Consider the following 15,881-nt stretch of genomic DNA (forward strand, 5'->3'; position numbering starts at 1 on the left):
CTTTGGTAATTAATGAAATTCAGTCTTTTATTCATTTAATGACATTATAGTACAATACATGTTTACAGTCAAATGGGAACGATACACTGGTTCATGGTTTCTTAATGAAAAAATACATCAAAATAAAAACTACAAATGTTTCAGCTTTAAAAGAAAAAGATACGTCCCTTATTGGTTCTCATTGGCCTTTGACCCCAGCCGGGTCGCTCTAGTTATACTTCATTATCTGCTCGCAGCGAGGGCCAGACCAAGGTTTGCGACAGCGGCACTTGTCTGGAGAAATACACTTCCCTCCATTCTGGCAGGACTGAGCGCACACGGCTAAAGACGGTACAAAACAGACCAAAAACAAACAAACGGCGTTAATCACATTGTTAGACCTGAGAAACAAATAAATTACTCTGAAGAACTTGTGACTCCGAACACCACAAATCCAGAAACAGAGGTGAAAAGTGTTTCCACGTGTGTCACATCTGGAAAAACACTTAGCTGAACACAATCCCTCAGCAGACATATACATCCGATTTATATCACTCAGCGGTTTGGCAGACTGATATCTACATTTGTCTTCTCTGTAAGAACACACGTATACATATTGCATGTGGAAGTGCTTGGTCTTTGGGACCAGTTTGAAACTCACCAACGTGGCAGGCGCCACCCAGCCAGCCCTCCGGACAGCTGCAGATCCCGGGAGCCACGCAGATCCCCCCGTTCCTACAGCCTTGGGGACAGATCGCTGCGAGGGGAAGCAACCGTGGAGAAGACATTAGCTTTAGCAATATAGGTGACTCATATTTACTGGAAGCGGAAATAACTACGACTGAAAGGAATAGTTTTAGGTTTTTTAGGAAAAGCAGCCAATTAGCGTAGCTTAGCATAAAGGCTGGAAACAGCTATAGCTTTGTCCAAAGGTTACAAAAACTAAAGCTCACTGATTTAACATAATACCTGAGCTAAGTTAACAGGCCGCTAGCTGTAGCTCCACATTAAGCGTACAGACACGAGAATGGTATCGATCTTCTCTTCTAACTCTCCGCAAGAAAGCGAATAACCGCATTTCAGTAGTCAGAGATGAAGCCTGAACTGTTTTTCAGGAAGCAGGTTAGCTGGATGGTAAATTTGTTTGCAGGAGAGACTGCAGCTAGTCATAGCCTACATTTATTTGAATAGGATTCATTTCTATACTCATTCATCACAATGTTGTTTGTGATGTTGCGAGGTCACCAAGCAAACAGCTTAACAGTATGGACACTTTAAAAGGAGAAGATTGGCTAAATATCTAATCTGAACGACAACAAATACATTGATTTGGTTCTACAGAGCCCTACGTTTCTCATAGTGCACACGAGTAGAAAACTGTTGTCCTGCACATGTATCTAAAAAGTCAAGTCAACTTAATTGCATCTATGTAGCCTTAAATTATAATTTTTTTGCTTCTCCAATTCAACCAAAACTTTATCTCAAACGATAAGATTCTGAGAAATATCAGTTAAGTCCAACATGAGCTACAATTTGCTGCCAAGATTCGTCATTCACAAGCCGTCAATTGAAATGTCATTCATAACACTAAGTTAGATGAATTGCTGCGGGGTGGTGGGGCTAAACGCTCCCCATCCTGACAGCAACTTGGCACCGAAGGAAGCATTTAAAATGTTTTAGCGGGGCGAGAGACCGGCTTCCATTTGGCGACTTTGACCTTTGGTGTTAACAGGAGGATTAGACACGGCCATAAAAACCCACCCTCCTGGCACTTGGAGCCGGTCCAGCTGGAGGAGCAGATGCACTTGGCCACTCCGTTGACAGCGATGCATTCTCCGTTCCAGCATCCCCCGTCACACGTCACTGCCAAAAGACAAGACACGGATCACACCCATCAGCAGTGATGAGATGCTTTTACCCGTCCTGTTGAGTTTAGAAATGTAGAACTTGGGCATGATTCCCAACCAAGGGCAAAAAGACTTTATGAATTCAACTGTAAAGTTATATATTCTGTACATGGTATCACCCTGCAAATAATTGAAATTGCCGCTTCCCAACTCTTTCACTAGCATATTTTAATTCAAGTTAAATTCTCTAGAAATTCTCTCGAAATCTGAAATAATTTTTAAAAAGTCCCAGTTTAGGGGGGAAAACACTGACTAAAGGCTGTTTAAAAGAATCCCGACAGGCAAATAAACACAACATAACTTCATTATAATTCGAGTTTGCCCAAAAGAATGTATGCAAATAAAATATATGTATTCTTAAATCTTTAAAATGCTTCCTGAACTACTGCAGCGGCTTTGTCCCTGTGGGGGAAATCTAGCTGCTCTAGTTTTCGACTGGAGGTTGGAAGGAATCTAGTGTGTGTCTGATAAAGGAGGGACAGCTGTGTGTCGAAATATGCGGATATATATATACATTTCTACTGGAACGAAAATACAGGATAGATTAAAACGCATTAAGACAGATTTCCATCTTTCAGATTCTTCCAAATCCCACAGTTCAACCACTTCACGATATATTGGACCAACCAAAGATTTTGTTTCCGAAAACACCGAAATCCCGCTCACCTTTTTGACAGTATCTTCCTCCAAATCCTGGAGGACATCTGCATTTTCCAGGGCGAAGGCACCTCCCTCCATTCTTACATTTGGGATAACAGTTGGCTGCATTTTTTAACACACAAACATTTTGACATTACTCTTAATGAAGGACAAGTTGTGTCTTCGATACTGTAACCATAAGAAGGCAAATAAGTTATTACGAAGAGGAATGCGGTCTTTTGTAGTGTTTAAAAAAATCTAACGCAGAAATAAACTGATGTAAATGTTATTCATTGTATTATCCATAAATACTCATCGCAGGGTTCATACACATTCTGACCAATGGATTTCCATGACTTTAAACCAAATTTCCATGACCAAACATTTTGTGAAATCTCAGTGTATACATGAACAAGTGAGAACATTTAGTATTTAAACTAACAATGAGAATACAGAGCATACATTATACCTTAAATGACACAAAATAATGAGACAATAGTTTGATTAAAAGAATAAACATTTATATAGATGCCTGTATGTATGTCTGCTTATATTTCGAAGGTCTTTCTTTTAAAAGCATATTAGTTATTTCAAACTCAGCATAAATGAACGTCATGAACATATGAATATATAACAAACGTCCATGACTTTTCAAAAACTTTTTGTGATTTAATTTTTTTCAAGGACTTTTCCGGCCTGGAAATAACCATTTTAAAATTCCATGACTTTTCCAGGTTTTCCATGACCATAAGAACCCTGTTATGGACAGGAGGAAAAACACACTGCTTCAAACGAAGTACATGTACACTCGTCTAATGCAGGAACATGCTACAACTTATATGCAATTGAATACAAACAGATGAATTAAAAGGTCTGTGACATCACCAAACTGGCAGGTCTCTCCTTCATATCCCTTGGAGCAGTAGCACGTGCTGTTGCGGATGCAGATCCCTCCGTGTTGGCACTGCGGCTCGCACCTCGCCTTCGGGTCAAAAACGAACCCGAGCGCGACCCCGCGGGGCGCGTCCGAGCGCACGGCGGAGCACAGGGCGACCAGGGCGGCCACGAGCGCGGTGGAAGCGAGACCCACGACACCCATGTCTGGTGGTGGGGTTTGTTTGTGTCTCAAAATGGGAAGAGTTGGGAAGCAGCAGCGGACGGAGATGGAGGAGAAAGTACCGGGACCTCCCCCTCTCGTCGTGGCCGCTGCTGCTCACCAGGGAGCAGGTTAGTGCCGGGAGGGGGCGGGGCGACTTGGAAGAGTTTTGGAAACTAGCCAAATAAAAAGGTTGTCTCTTTACGATTAAAAGGTAACGGTCATTGTATGTGTTGTATTATTTTAGCTATCTTGCATTTGTATTAAACCTCAAGCATTTATTGTGTTGTTGTGTGTCCATGTTTTGAGATATCCATCTCTGAAGATGTCTGCCCTCATCTAAAAGAGGTAAAAGAAATTAAAGTAAAAGTAGTTGTCAGTTGATTTTTTTTTTCTAACAGCTTATTCCTATAATACATATTGATGCCATGTTTTGTTTGTTCAAATGTAATGTTTCGATGCTGTGCACTCAATAAACAAAATTTAATTCACTTATTGGAATGATGGTAGACATTTAAGATGCAGACCTGTGGGGGTGGGTGGGGGGCGAAACAAACCAAAAGCCAAATAACAGTAATGAAAAGTGAGAAAATATTCAGATTTGTAATTTGGCTGAACCCATGACTGTTTCTAATCTGACCATCCAAAGATTTTAATTGTTCACCATGTGAACAGAAACAGTCATGATGTCATTCGCCTCCACTGCACCAGTTTTCGTTTTTGTAAAGGGAACAGCCAGAAAAAAAGATTCAGTGTGGAGCCAACTAGGTTATTCTCTTCAGACAGCTGTGTGTGTGTGTGTGTGTGTGTGTGTGTGTGTGTGTGTGTGTGTGTGTGTGTGTGTGTGTGTGTGCAGAAGACATGTGGGGAAGCCATCTCCTTCTTCCTGGTGTTATGGCCCAGAGAGATGAAGTGCTGGGGAAGGTCTGCTGTAATGGCAATAACACAACCCGACCAGTCTCTGTTGGGCTACTGAGCGAGAGCTCAGAGGAAGAAGATTTCCATATGAAAATTACTTTTTGCCATTTTCCCATGTAGTGGCCTTCATGACCTATGATGGTAGTTGATACAAAGTTCGGTTGTTGATCCATTCCGGCAGAGAGACAAAACGTTGAACTTCAGGCCGCTTAATTATTAAGTATTTGCACGGTGACAACACCAGGGCTGTTCTTGACCAAATAAACTCTTAGTCGACTAACACGCACCCGTATAGGATTTCTTTTGTCAATTAATCGATTAGTTGATTCTATAAAACAAAAGTGTGTGTGTGTGTGTGTTGGACACATGCATCCCAGTAAATCTCAGAGAGGAAGTGAGCTGATGTTTGCAACAGATGTGAACATACCGTGATACACTGGAGACGTGTTGGAGTCTGAGAGCCTGAACTGAGCAACACGTTTGTGTTGTTTGCAAGCGCGCCCTCTGGTGGTGGCGCCAAGGGGTGCAGCTGATCCAGAGCAGCCTAGCTGGTGAATAACGGGCCACACCGTCGTTTCCCTCTTTACCTTTTGGTTTTGACCACTGTCTGATTAAAATATACTTCCCCTCCTTCCCTCTGCCAAAATTCAAGGTGATGACGCTCTCCCGGTAAGATTTAGGTGACTGAAAAAATGTAATTAGTTCTCAATAAACACAAAAATGTAATGATTAGATTGCTTTGAAATCTGAAAATAAATCACAAACTATTTTGATAGTTAACTGTGAAAATATGTATTTTTGCCCAAAGTTCACTTGCTTCTATTATATTAAAAGTGAAAAACTACACATTCATGTTTCATAATTGAAAGTATTTAATTCAATAACAGTGAAATAACAGCAAAGTAAGTGATGCGCTACTTAATCAAACCACTCGGCGCCACCCAGTGTGTACAGAGAATATTACAAGCCCACCAAGGAAATCCCCCCCCAAAAAATAAGACATGATTTTATTTCAGCTTCATGCATGAGAAACAGAAACCTGTATTGCTCACCCTTATGCCCGATTCATATTTCTGCAGCTGCGTCCCGTAGATTGCACATAGCATGACTTTTCTTTTTTTATCTGGACCCAAGGTTTTCACACCCTTTTGTCAGGCGGTTTATTTCACATTCAACAGTTCTGTGTAACATTGGTGTGGACACAATTCCACGGCTGGAAGCAGAATTATGGAAGAGTTGTATGAGGAGGGGGAGCTCCTGTAAGCAAAATTAATAAGGTGGTGGTTGTTGTTGTTGGAAAAGGATGTGAGGTACTCGTCCGATGTCCAATCAAACATCTGCAGAAGTACAAATGAGGCATAACGGCAACAGAGCGTAAAGTCGTTCAGCACATTAAGTGATCAGTTTCAAAATGTCACAAAAATTAAGCCATAATTACTTTTAAAACCCAAGAATGCAACTCATGAGACGAGCTCTAGAGGCAGAGTGGATTAACATAGCAAACACGTTATTGCAAATGACACCGTCGCGTCAGAAAGAGGAGAATAACCATCGAAAGGGAAGTACGCTCCAGAAATTATGTTTTAAAGCAGCGGTCCGTGGGTCCCTTGGTCGCAGATAAAGAATTTATAAATAAAAAAAGTCTGAAAAATGTTTTATTTTGAAAAATGACCGGGTACATGCGTCTGTGCGTAGACTTAAATGTAACATCTTGACACATGTCAAGAGGTTCCGTGATACGTTACACCAAAAAATTAAACTTAAAAGTCTGTTTCAACTCGGTGTTCTGAATTAAAATCAAGGCAGAGATCGCCAAAAAAGCTCTGCCTCCATTTCAACATCCTGTCTTTGTGAAGCAGGTTTTAATGAAGTCAGAGTGCACATAAAGGTTTAAGTTACGGAGTAGAGTCAGTAGACTGGACATAAACACACGTCGGAGCTCGGTCTTTTTCTCCCGTCACCCTGAGATGGGACCGGCTCGTAGCAGAGAAACAAGCTCAGGGCTCCACTAATTCGGCGTAATGGTGAGTTGTATCTTTATGCACTTTTTAAATTGTCTTTATGCCGGTAGTATCATTTTATTACGTTGTATTTATTACGTCATATTTTTGGCCCACACAGTGAGCCGGTCCGTGAATATATTGTCTGACACAAAACCGGTCCTTGGCTCAAAAAAGGTTGGGGACCGCTGTTTTAAAGTACACATTTTAAATTGACACATTTCTGAATGTTAAAGACCACTGTGACGCTCCCACTGTGGCTATGGAAAGGAAACAAGTTATCCCTTCTTTTTTTTTTAAACATGGCTTCATAGTCGTCACATCTGCTTTAAAACAACTCCGGTGAAAGACAGCGAGCTAAACATAAGAAAAGACCTGAACTACCTGAACTCAAAATACAAATAAAGACGCCAGAACACAAATGACATAAGATAAAACGTCATCTCTATTGCACTAATATCAATAATTATATTTAGATGAAACAAAATCAAAAGAGCGAGGAAAGAGGGAAGAGCTCAGGGGGGTTTTCCATCTTGAACTTTTTGTAGTTTTCATTAGAAGTGTATCAAGTAGTACTCAACATTCATTTGAATATCTGTGGTTATTGATCAGGTTAAAGTGCATCATATCTGAAGCTACTGCTTCCAGTAATGTAACTGTTAACGAGTGACAATGTATCCATGATGGGAGTGTCTACTACGGATGTGGACATTACATTATTTATGTCTCTTTTGTTGGCACCAGGGTGGAAAAATTACAATAAAACCTCGAGGCGGCTAAATCCTGCTTTGATTCGACCGTTTGACAAGTTACCAACCCCCCAAAAAAGCTCATCACGTTTGACCTGAAGAGGAGGAAAGTGGTTTGGGGGAATTACAGAATGAATGAGCCAATGACTAGTTTAAGAAAATGTAAGTCCCTCCCATCATTCCATTGTTTCCAAAGACTTCCTCCCTAAACGTCAGCCTGGTTTTTCTTTGCAGTGTTTGACGCCTCGGCTCTTTTTGTTTGTTTGTTTTTACTAGTAGACCTGCACGCGCCCATGCAAGGAGGTGGTGTTCCCCCCGCAGTCCACATACTGGTACATCTCCTGGGAGACCTGCTCTGCGTGGCCGAAGTACGACGTGGTCACTGTCACCCTGAGAAGAAGAACAACACGTCAACAAACCCCCAGAGTCAACAGTTCATCAGATAACAAAGCGAGACACGCGCAGCGCGAAAGGTCTGGAACACCTGACCTTCTTCAACAAGATTCAATCCGATTTGATCCCAAGAACCACAAATCTATTTCATACCACCAACTGTCACAAATCTACCTCAAAAGGGTCTCAGATCAGGAAAAAGTCCCCAAAACGCCTTAAAAATGGAAATGACGAAGAGTTTTTTCACACCATGACATTGATACGTTTGAAAGGCTGTGTTATATCTTGTATATAGGCAATGTTATATCTTAGTGGATGTATGTGAGCTTAGTATGGCTGGTTTGAACTGGAAGGACTTCTTTGCTAATAATGTAGCTTTGACCAGTGTTCTTTTTAGTTTTAGTCATGTTGCTTTCTGTTTTTCTTGGTAAAGCAAAGTGTTGGATTCATTCTCCCGAGATGTTAATGGTATGTTTGTTGGGTAAAGACTTCTTATGTTGCATCTAAGCGAGTTGTTGAGACCGATGCATGAAAGGATATAAGTAAATGTTAATGACAGTAAATCACATGCAGATTTATGTAAAAATATGAGGATGTACAGGAATAAAATGCGTTTTAAAAACAGGCGGTACTTACTGCATCATGACCACGATGTTGTGGACCTTAATGGTTGGCAAGGTGCAGTAGTCACTGTAAGGAAGGAAGGAAGGGAGAAAGGAAGGAAGGAAGGGATTCATGACTCAAACACTTAAAGTGCAGACGGTTCATTTCTATGACTTCCAGAAATATACTTACAACATATAACTCATCTCGTCAGCAATGGTGGTGGGAACAGTGTAGTCCAGCTGCAATAAATGAAATTCATGAAGCAATTCTAAAACAGTATTAGACGTTAACGTATTGTACATTTATATATAGCAAAAGCGACTATAATTTGGTATGTTTTTCTGTTTAATTAGGGAAAAGGGGTCCAACAGTGAGGTCCTTGTGTGAAGTCCACAACTCTGCCTAAACATTTAAATAATATTTTTGGAGCAATCACAAGACGGGGTCTATATGGTAAGTTGGACGAGGTGTCGAGTGTAACATTCATAACCAAAGTGCATCATAATCTCAGTCAATGTTTCTGTCCCCTTGTAATACGACACTCTCTTCCCCGTCATGGACCTGCAGCAGTGCAGAGCCCCTTCCAGTGTGAGCAGGAAACCCTATTTTCAACCCACCTGCCGCTCGTCCAGCGGTATGATCACAGAGCTGTTGTTGAACTTGGCTTTGCCGATCACCGTCTTGGAGAACTGCACCTGGGCCGTGATGTTGGTCACAGACACGGTGTAGTAGTTATTGTTGGTGATGTTCAGAGTGCTCTGGATGGGGAGAAGAAAACAAAATTAAAGCTGTGAGATTGTGGCAATGCTAACTTAACTATAGCCTTTCAAACCTGCAGTGACCCTTCAGGGCATTGGAGACCAACTGTAAACACTTTCATATTGTCACATTTTAACTTGATACATGTTCTCAAACAGCTTTACACAACCAGCAGACACGGAGCCACATTCATATTCATTTGGAGTCAACTTTCTGGCCACCTGAGAGGTGGAAGTCTAATATTGACTTATTTGTTTTCGTCAGGCGTAGGCCTGTCAAAGGTTATGTGTTCAGAGGTGTGTGTGTGTGTGTGTGTGTGTGTGTGTGTGTGTGTGTGTGTGTGTGTGTGTGTGTGTGCGCGCTTCCACGCAAATGTGACCGACCGAGTGTGCACATCCGTGTTTGTCCACAGCTTATCTTGCGTTCTGCTGTAACAGACTGCACGGTGCTTTGCGTGGCCATGCTCAAGGAACTTTAGATGACCTGTCATGTTCTGACATCAGCCGCCTGCTTCATCCTCATTCTCCACTCTGAACCCGCCAGTGATAACACAGCCGAGTGCATCGCCGAGCCCAGAGACACAGGTACTCAGTGGGTCTGCACAGTGTTAACGTTTGGCTAACGGCTAACGAACTATCAGCCCAAGCACTGCTGCGCCTCACTGCCATTCAGCCTCTGCTCAGGCCGTGTCCACACTTGCTGCTACCTTCACACTGAGCGTCACAACACTGTGTTGATTCAATCGCACAGCAGCGTTGTGGGGATTGCAGAAACGTTTGGCGCAGAATAGGTCTGCAACAACGAATTGATAAAATCGATTATCAAAAGAGTTGGCAACGAATTTGATTATCGATTCTTTGTGTCGCGCGATTATTACGCCAGTCAATAAGTCGCGGAGCAACTGGCCTGCCAGCGTGTCTGAGATTGGCGTGAGACACGGAAAAAAGCTGAAGTTGTGATCTTTGCAGTAGAACATATTTGATGTCTTGGCCAATCAGCGTTAAGATGTCTAAAGCGTCTTCATTTCCCTCAAACTTGTTTTTAATGGAAGCTAGTCAGCTTGCTATCACGTTAGCTAACGTGTTTGGGTTGTGTATTGTCGTTAAAGTTACGTTATGTTCCGTTACAGTTCAGTCTTGCTTGTAAAAAAACGTAACGTGATGAAACATGCCGTAACCCCCCGGTCTGGTTCAGTTCACGCTGTCACTCGTTCACGTTAAACCGGCACACCGGCGGATCTGGCTGCAGGTTTGTTTTTTTTTACTCAAAGTAGAATGAATCAAATGACGTAGTTGGGCTTAGCCAACAACGTGATGTTGCGGTCATAAGAGAACCAGATATTGATCAGATGATGTGAATGAAAGAGTTTAAGGAAGAGGATGCTCTGTATGCAGCTTGATGCAGGGCTGAGATGAAGTGGAGCTGGGACTGAAGGTGGAGGTCAAAACAGACGTGAGAGGAGCAGTACAGATTCCCACTGTCCCGGTATTTCATACATATTGATAAAGCAGGCTATGCTAAATGCAGCCTCTGCTCCAAGGAGATCAATTACAGTAAAAAGGGCTCACATTTGGCAGATGTAAAGCATACATGTGTATGTTTTTTGTGTTAGCCCATTTTAATTTTTTATTAACAGCTCAGGGATGTTCAAGGAGCAACCTGTTTGTGCACTTTCTGAAGCAGAGAGCGGCACCTTTCTGGTCCGGTCTGTTTTGCACCTCCAGCAAACCCTGAGGGAAGTATTTGTCTCTCTAGCTGCTAAATACTCTACAGCATTTACAAGCTAATTGCTAACCGTGTCTGTCTGTCTGCCATTTGGTGTTTTACCAGGAACATACAGAACATTTAAAAAAAACAAATTAAAAACAAAATAGCTGCCTGCTGCAGCCAAAAACGTCACTGATGAGAGCAGTGGGAGTGAACCAAAACATTAAAACTGCCCTAAAACATTAAAAACAAAGAAAGACACTGAACACGAGAAGTCCTTGTTGACCTCAAAGTTAACCCTCAACACAAGCCTTATTACACTGTCCTGCAGGGATTTAATTATAAATCGGGGGGGGGGGGGGGTTACGCCCAACAGGATCTTACGGTGATGTTGAGATAGACAATTCGCTTGTCCAGGTCGTAGGAGACATAGGCAGACTTCACTCCCACATAGGAGACATCAATGGAGCGAGGGAAGAGGAAGAAAACCGCCAGGCCAGACAGCAGCAGGCAGAGAGCCACAGATATCGTGACATACAGCTTTCTGCGTGAGACAGAAAAGAGAAGTGAGACTCTGAACATCCGTGGAGGACTTCAAAGTCTATCACGCTGACTTTCATCATGCGGACAGCGAGCGCCATTCATCTTTTGGAAGAAAAAAAAAAAAAAGAGCCAGACTCACGTCCTGCTCGGCCTCAGCCTCTGGTCGCTGTATGGAATCAGAGCCACCAGCTGATTCTCTTGACCTGGGGAATTATTCAGAGAGAGAGGGAAGGACAGCGGTGTAATTTTTACTGTCTGAGGGAGAAAAGGAGTTGAAAGGTTTGAGCTATGCTACACTACTGTACAACGCAGCTAGATCTCAGAGGTAGACCTTTTCCCACTTATATAGATATTTTTTCTTAAGGGTAACTTAGGTATTTACCCACATTTTTTGTGTGCAGGCGACTAATCGCTCGATGAAACGCCTCACGGTCAATTAAGTCCCAACTCATCGGGAAAATAGGGTTGAAAAAATACCCAAGTTACCCTTTAACCCACCAAAACAAACAGCCGTGAAGGTCATGAGAGTATAATGTTCATGCACCAATGAAATAGTTCCTCCTATTTAATTAGATGTGTATGGTGCATCTAATAAAATTACAAGTTTAACTGGATTCCTGGCTTGTAACAGCTCTATATTTTTCTAGAAGAGATTAACGAACTGTGATGTCTTTAAATTGACTAACTTTGTCTCTAACGCACAGAAATGGAGGTAATATGGTCAATTTATTTAGTCTCTCTTGTACGTTATTATGTATTTGCTACATCTGTGATTTATGAATTTAGATGTAGACATAACGGCCTGAGACTTGTATCTATTTTGAGATTTTTGCATGCATCGGCTTCTTGTAGGCACGCGTGAGCCGGACACATGCACATAAATTAAAAAAAGGCAGGCTGTCCAACACAAGCTGTCTTTTAAACAGCAGAGTGGGTGCTCTGTACACAGAAAGCTGCACTTAAAGAGACTTGAGATCGTTTTGGACAGTTTGCCGTTTAGTATAAAGCGTCACACACTCGCCTGGTTGGTATTTATTCTTGTCATTTACTTACATTATGTCACGGGATCTCCTGTGTATCGAGGGAGAATAAATCAATGTTGTTCACGCCTCAGTTTGAAGGCGCCTAGTGCAGATTTTAAGCGCCTGAAAATTTCCCAAACTCCCAATAACACAACATTTTCTGCCACATTTGCAGTTTTGGTATTTTCACGAGACTTTTTAGTATTATGTGTGTTTGTCCTGTGGAGGGAAAAGATCATGCCACATCTCAACATTTGATCAGAACGTGATGACAGCTGGGTGGTTGTTTGCTTATATTTAGAAATAAATGAAAACAGAAATACTGAGTATTTGCTGGCGCTGCACGGGCACTGCTCTTCATACAGGTTTACCCATGATGCTCGTTGAGTAAAGCTTTACCTCGTGGTATTCGGCCGGTGCCCTGGCACGTCGGGCAGGTGACGCTGTCCCGTCCGGTGAACTCCACGTAGGGGAACTGAGACACGTCTCCGTTCTTTCCGTCCTCGTCCCCGTCCTCTCCGGAGGCCGTCAGCGCGTCCTGACTCTCGTCTTTGGGATTGGCCAACAGAGAATGGAACTTGCCCATAGCTGCAACGGTTCTGTACGCACGACACAAAAGGCAGCGTGAGCCGGGGAGGGGAAGCGGCACAATAGGTACGGCGGGACGTGGCCACGAACCACCACGGCATGCTTGACTGTGAATTTGGACTTGGATGGATTCCAGGGAATTCTGTTCCAGGCCAACACACTTCAACTGGTGCACTGATCCATTAAGAATAATCTGTTGTAATACAGTGTACATAACAGTGTTTTCATTCTCAAAAATGATAATTTATTTTGTTTCTTATTCTTTTATACTGTAACACTTTATATTACTTGCATTATCTTCATGGCCCCTGCCTGCCATAAGGCCTTAATTGATGAAGACATTTGATAATCTTCATCTGGAGAATAAACTGTTGATCAGGATGCTCACAGCTCTGGCACCACTATAACATTCATAAATAATATGCTTAATTAAAAAGGCACAAGGTTTTAAAAAAAAAGCCTATATTCATATCATTTGTATTTAAATCAACTACTTACTTTGTCAAAATGTGACCTGTAGTAAAGAGTTTATACAAAAAAGTGACCCTGTGAGTGTTTTACTGCGTTACATTGTATCATTATTGATGTGCGTGAATGCAATATTTTTTTTTATATATATATATATATATATATATATATATATATATATATATATATATATATATATATATATATATATATATATATATACACACATACACACACACATACATACATACATATATACATATACATATATATACACACACATATATACACACACACACACACACACACAGTTGGGTAGTTTATTATTATTTTAGGTACAACACATATAATGAACATAAACATGATCATTTATATGTTCGTCGTACACATGAAATTTGTGCTACTGATTACTAAACAGGCAATTGTATTATTGGATGTTTATTACTTATGACCATCATTTTACCAGCAATATAATATTGTAGATGGTAAGGGTGGGAATCACCAGAGGTCCCACGATTCGATTTTATCACAATACTTGGGTCCCGATTCGATACTATCACGATTCTGCGATATATTGAATATTGCGATTTTATTCCCTTTTTTTCACCGCAAATTGTCCCCAAAGGAAAACTTTGTCAACATATTGTATCTAAGAAGATAACGTTTTCTGTCTGTTCATCTCACTTCAATCATTTTTATTGCAGAAAAATGTGATTGTCAAGCAGACAAACTGACCAACACTTTCATAAATGTTGCACCTGACAAACTGAACTGCTTGTGTTACAGTCTGCATAGTCGCGTCATACGAGCTGGACGCGCCAGAGAGGGGGCGGGGCTTATCTCTGTGGTTTATCTCCGTGCAAAGAGTTTCCATTTCTGCCATCCACCATGAAAATAACTACTATTTCTGCTTTATACTTGTTGTGGAAATCCCAAAGAGGTCGGAGCATCAAACGCCGTCGTGTTCATGATATTACTTCTCAAGGAACTGCGTCGGGATGACGATGTTACGGATTAACAGGCGGCCGTGTTAACTGGCAACTTTCGGCCAGAAGTCACCAGTTAACACGGTCGCCTGTTAATCCGTAACACCGCTTCCACCGCTACGACAGCACCAGCATCCAGTTTGATTTATGCTTGAGTTAACAAGTCTTTGACCAGCGCCGTGTCGCGGACTTTGAACAATGTATTAATGCTACTTTTATTTCAATACTTTTTCCACCACTGTAAAATGGCAGTACCCAAGTAGAATATACAAGTATACCTCAATTTACTTACAATATACTTGCAGTACTTGAATAAATGTATTGAGTTCACCGCTTTTATTATAAAGTAGGTCACTCCCATTGTTGGGAATGTTACTTTAGAAATGTAATACAGATTACTGGTTGTCCTTTGTATGTTTTAAAAGTATTGTAACCAAGTAGGCTAATAAAACATATTACACCAGATCACTTTTCTAACTAATGTTTGAAACTGGACAGTGAAGCCAAACAGGCCTAACAACCTTGAATACTGTCAACCCTTTAGTACAAATCTTCAATACAACTTGAATTAAGACTGAAACAGCGCAACAGAATGAATGTTATAAGGATGGGTAAAATGCAGAGAATAATTTATCCACTGTGGGATTAATAACGATTATAAATAAATACAAGCTATAAGGTTTTCAACATGAAGAATAAATATACACACACACACACACACACACACACACACCTTTGTAATCACCAACATTTTTGTCAGCAGCTGTAGCCGAATACAATCACATGTATGACGTAACACTGGTCCGTCCCCAAACGCACCAGTCAGGGAACCATTGTACGGTCTCCTGGGCCACAGCCGCTGCAGGCGAACTGCCCGTGTTGCATTGTGGACGTTGCACAGGACGACAGTCTGCAGCGATGCAAACATAGTGACGCGAGAACCCGCAGACAGCGTCTTTCACCACAGGCCGCCATGCGTCGCGAGCTACGGAGCCGAGAACACAACGTACCGGCGGACGGAAACCCGCTTTAACGCCGTCGTTCCCACCAGCAAACACGATATTTGCCTTTTTAAATAATTATTTCAACGCAATCGGCGACAAACGGCGTTTCATGTCGTCGCGTATTTCTGACATTTTAATCCACATAATCGTGCGGGACGTCCGTTGATCCGCGGTTACGCCACCACATCCGGTAAAACATCTCTACGGGCAGTAAACTAGCGCAGGCTAAATATTACTTTAACGTCCTTACCCGGTTCTGTGTTTTACTTGTTTGACAGTCGTTGTCTCCTCGATGTTTGTTGTGGCTCGAAGCACCAACAGGGAATGGTGGAGACGGGGAATCTCCTCCCACCTCTCCCCATTTGACAGCCTCATGCTGGGGGAGATGGCCATTGGTCGACCAGACGGACATCTATACTGCCGGTGGTGGATGGATTCACAATATTGACTAAAACTACAAATCCCACCCTGTGAAAATACTGTATTACAAGTTAAAGTCCTGCATTAAAAATGTTAC

General features: G+C 41.8%; 2 protein-coding genes across 2 annotated transcripts; both read right to left on the reverse strand.

Annotated features, from left to right (window-relative positions):
* Nucleotides 1-13: 13 nt before the first annotated feature.
* seraf (Schwann cell-specific EGF-like repeat autocrine factor) lies at nucleotides 14-3,644 on the reverse strand. Its single transcript, XM_079227917.1, has 5 exons — nucleotides 3,411-3,644; nucleotides 2,553-2,648; nucleotides 1,741-1,842; nucleotides 641-736; nucleotides 14-321 (listed from the first exon to the last, which is right to left on the reverse strand). The coding sequence occupies exons 1-5, from the start codon at nucleotides 3,622-3,624 to the stop codon at nucleotides 209-211; spliced, it is 621 nt and encodes a 206-aa protein (XP_079084043.1). The 5' UTR covers nucleotides 3,625-3,644; the 3' UTR covers nucleotides 14-208.
* A 1,755-nt stretch (nucleotides 3,645-5,399) lies between these two features.
* On the reverse strand, nucleotides 5,400-15,642 carry tmem106ba (transmembrane protein 106Ba). Its single transcript, XM_079226987.1, has 8 exons — nucleotides 15,615-15,642; nucleotides 12,718-12,917; nucleotides 11,436-11,499; nucleotides 11,138-11,297; nucleotides 8,905-9,045; nucleotides 8,477-8,526; nucleotides 8,318-8,371; nucleotides 5,400-7,678 (listed from the first exon to the last, which is right to left on the reverse strand). The coding sequence occupies exons 2-8, from the start codon at nucleotides 12,902-12,904 to the stop codon at nucleotides 7,561-7,563; spliced, it is 774 nt and encodes a 257-aa protein (XP_079083113.1). The 5' UTR covers nucleotides 12,905-12,917; nucleotides 15,615-15,642; the 3' UTR covers nucleotides 5,400-7,560.
* Between the last annotated feature and the right edge of the window lie 239 nt (nucleotides 15,643-15,881).

This window comes from Taurulus bubalis (genome assembly GCF_910589615.1).
Source record: "Taurulus bubalis genome assembly, chromosome: 12".
In the NCBI taxonomy this organism is placed as follows: Eukaryota; Metazoa; Chordata; class Actinopteri; order Perciformes; family Cottidae; genus Taurulus; species Taurulus bubalis.

Coding starts and splice junctions, on each gene's coding strand:
- tmem106ba (XM_079226987.1), bottom strand. CDS start 12,904: ATGGGCAAGTTCCATTCTCTGTTGGCCAATCCCAAAGACGAGAGTCAG. Junction 9,046..11,137: donor TTGTCTATCTCAACATCACC/GTAAGATCCTGT, acceptor CTCCCCATCCAG/AGCACTCTGAACATCACCAA. Junction 8,372..8,476: donor GACGAGATGAGTTATATGTT/GTAAGTATATTT, acceptor CCTTCCTTACAG/TGACTACTGCACCTTGCCAA.
- seraf (XM_079227917.1), bottom strand. CDS start 3,624: ATGGGTGTCGTGGGTCTCGCTTCCACCGCGCTCGTGGCCGCCCTGGTC. Junction 2,649..3,410: donor AGGAGAGACCTGCCAGTTTG/GTGATGTCACAG, acceptor TAAAAAATGCAG/CCAACTGTTATCCCAAATGT. Junction 1,843..2,552: donor AGGAAGATACTGTCAAAAAG/GTGAGCGGGATT, acceptor GTCTTTTGGCAG/TGACGTGTGACGGGGGATGC.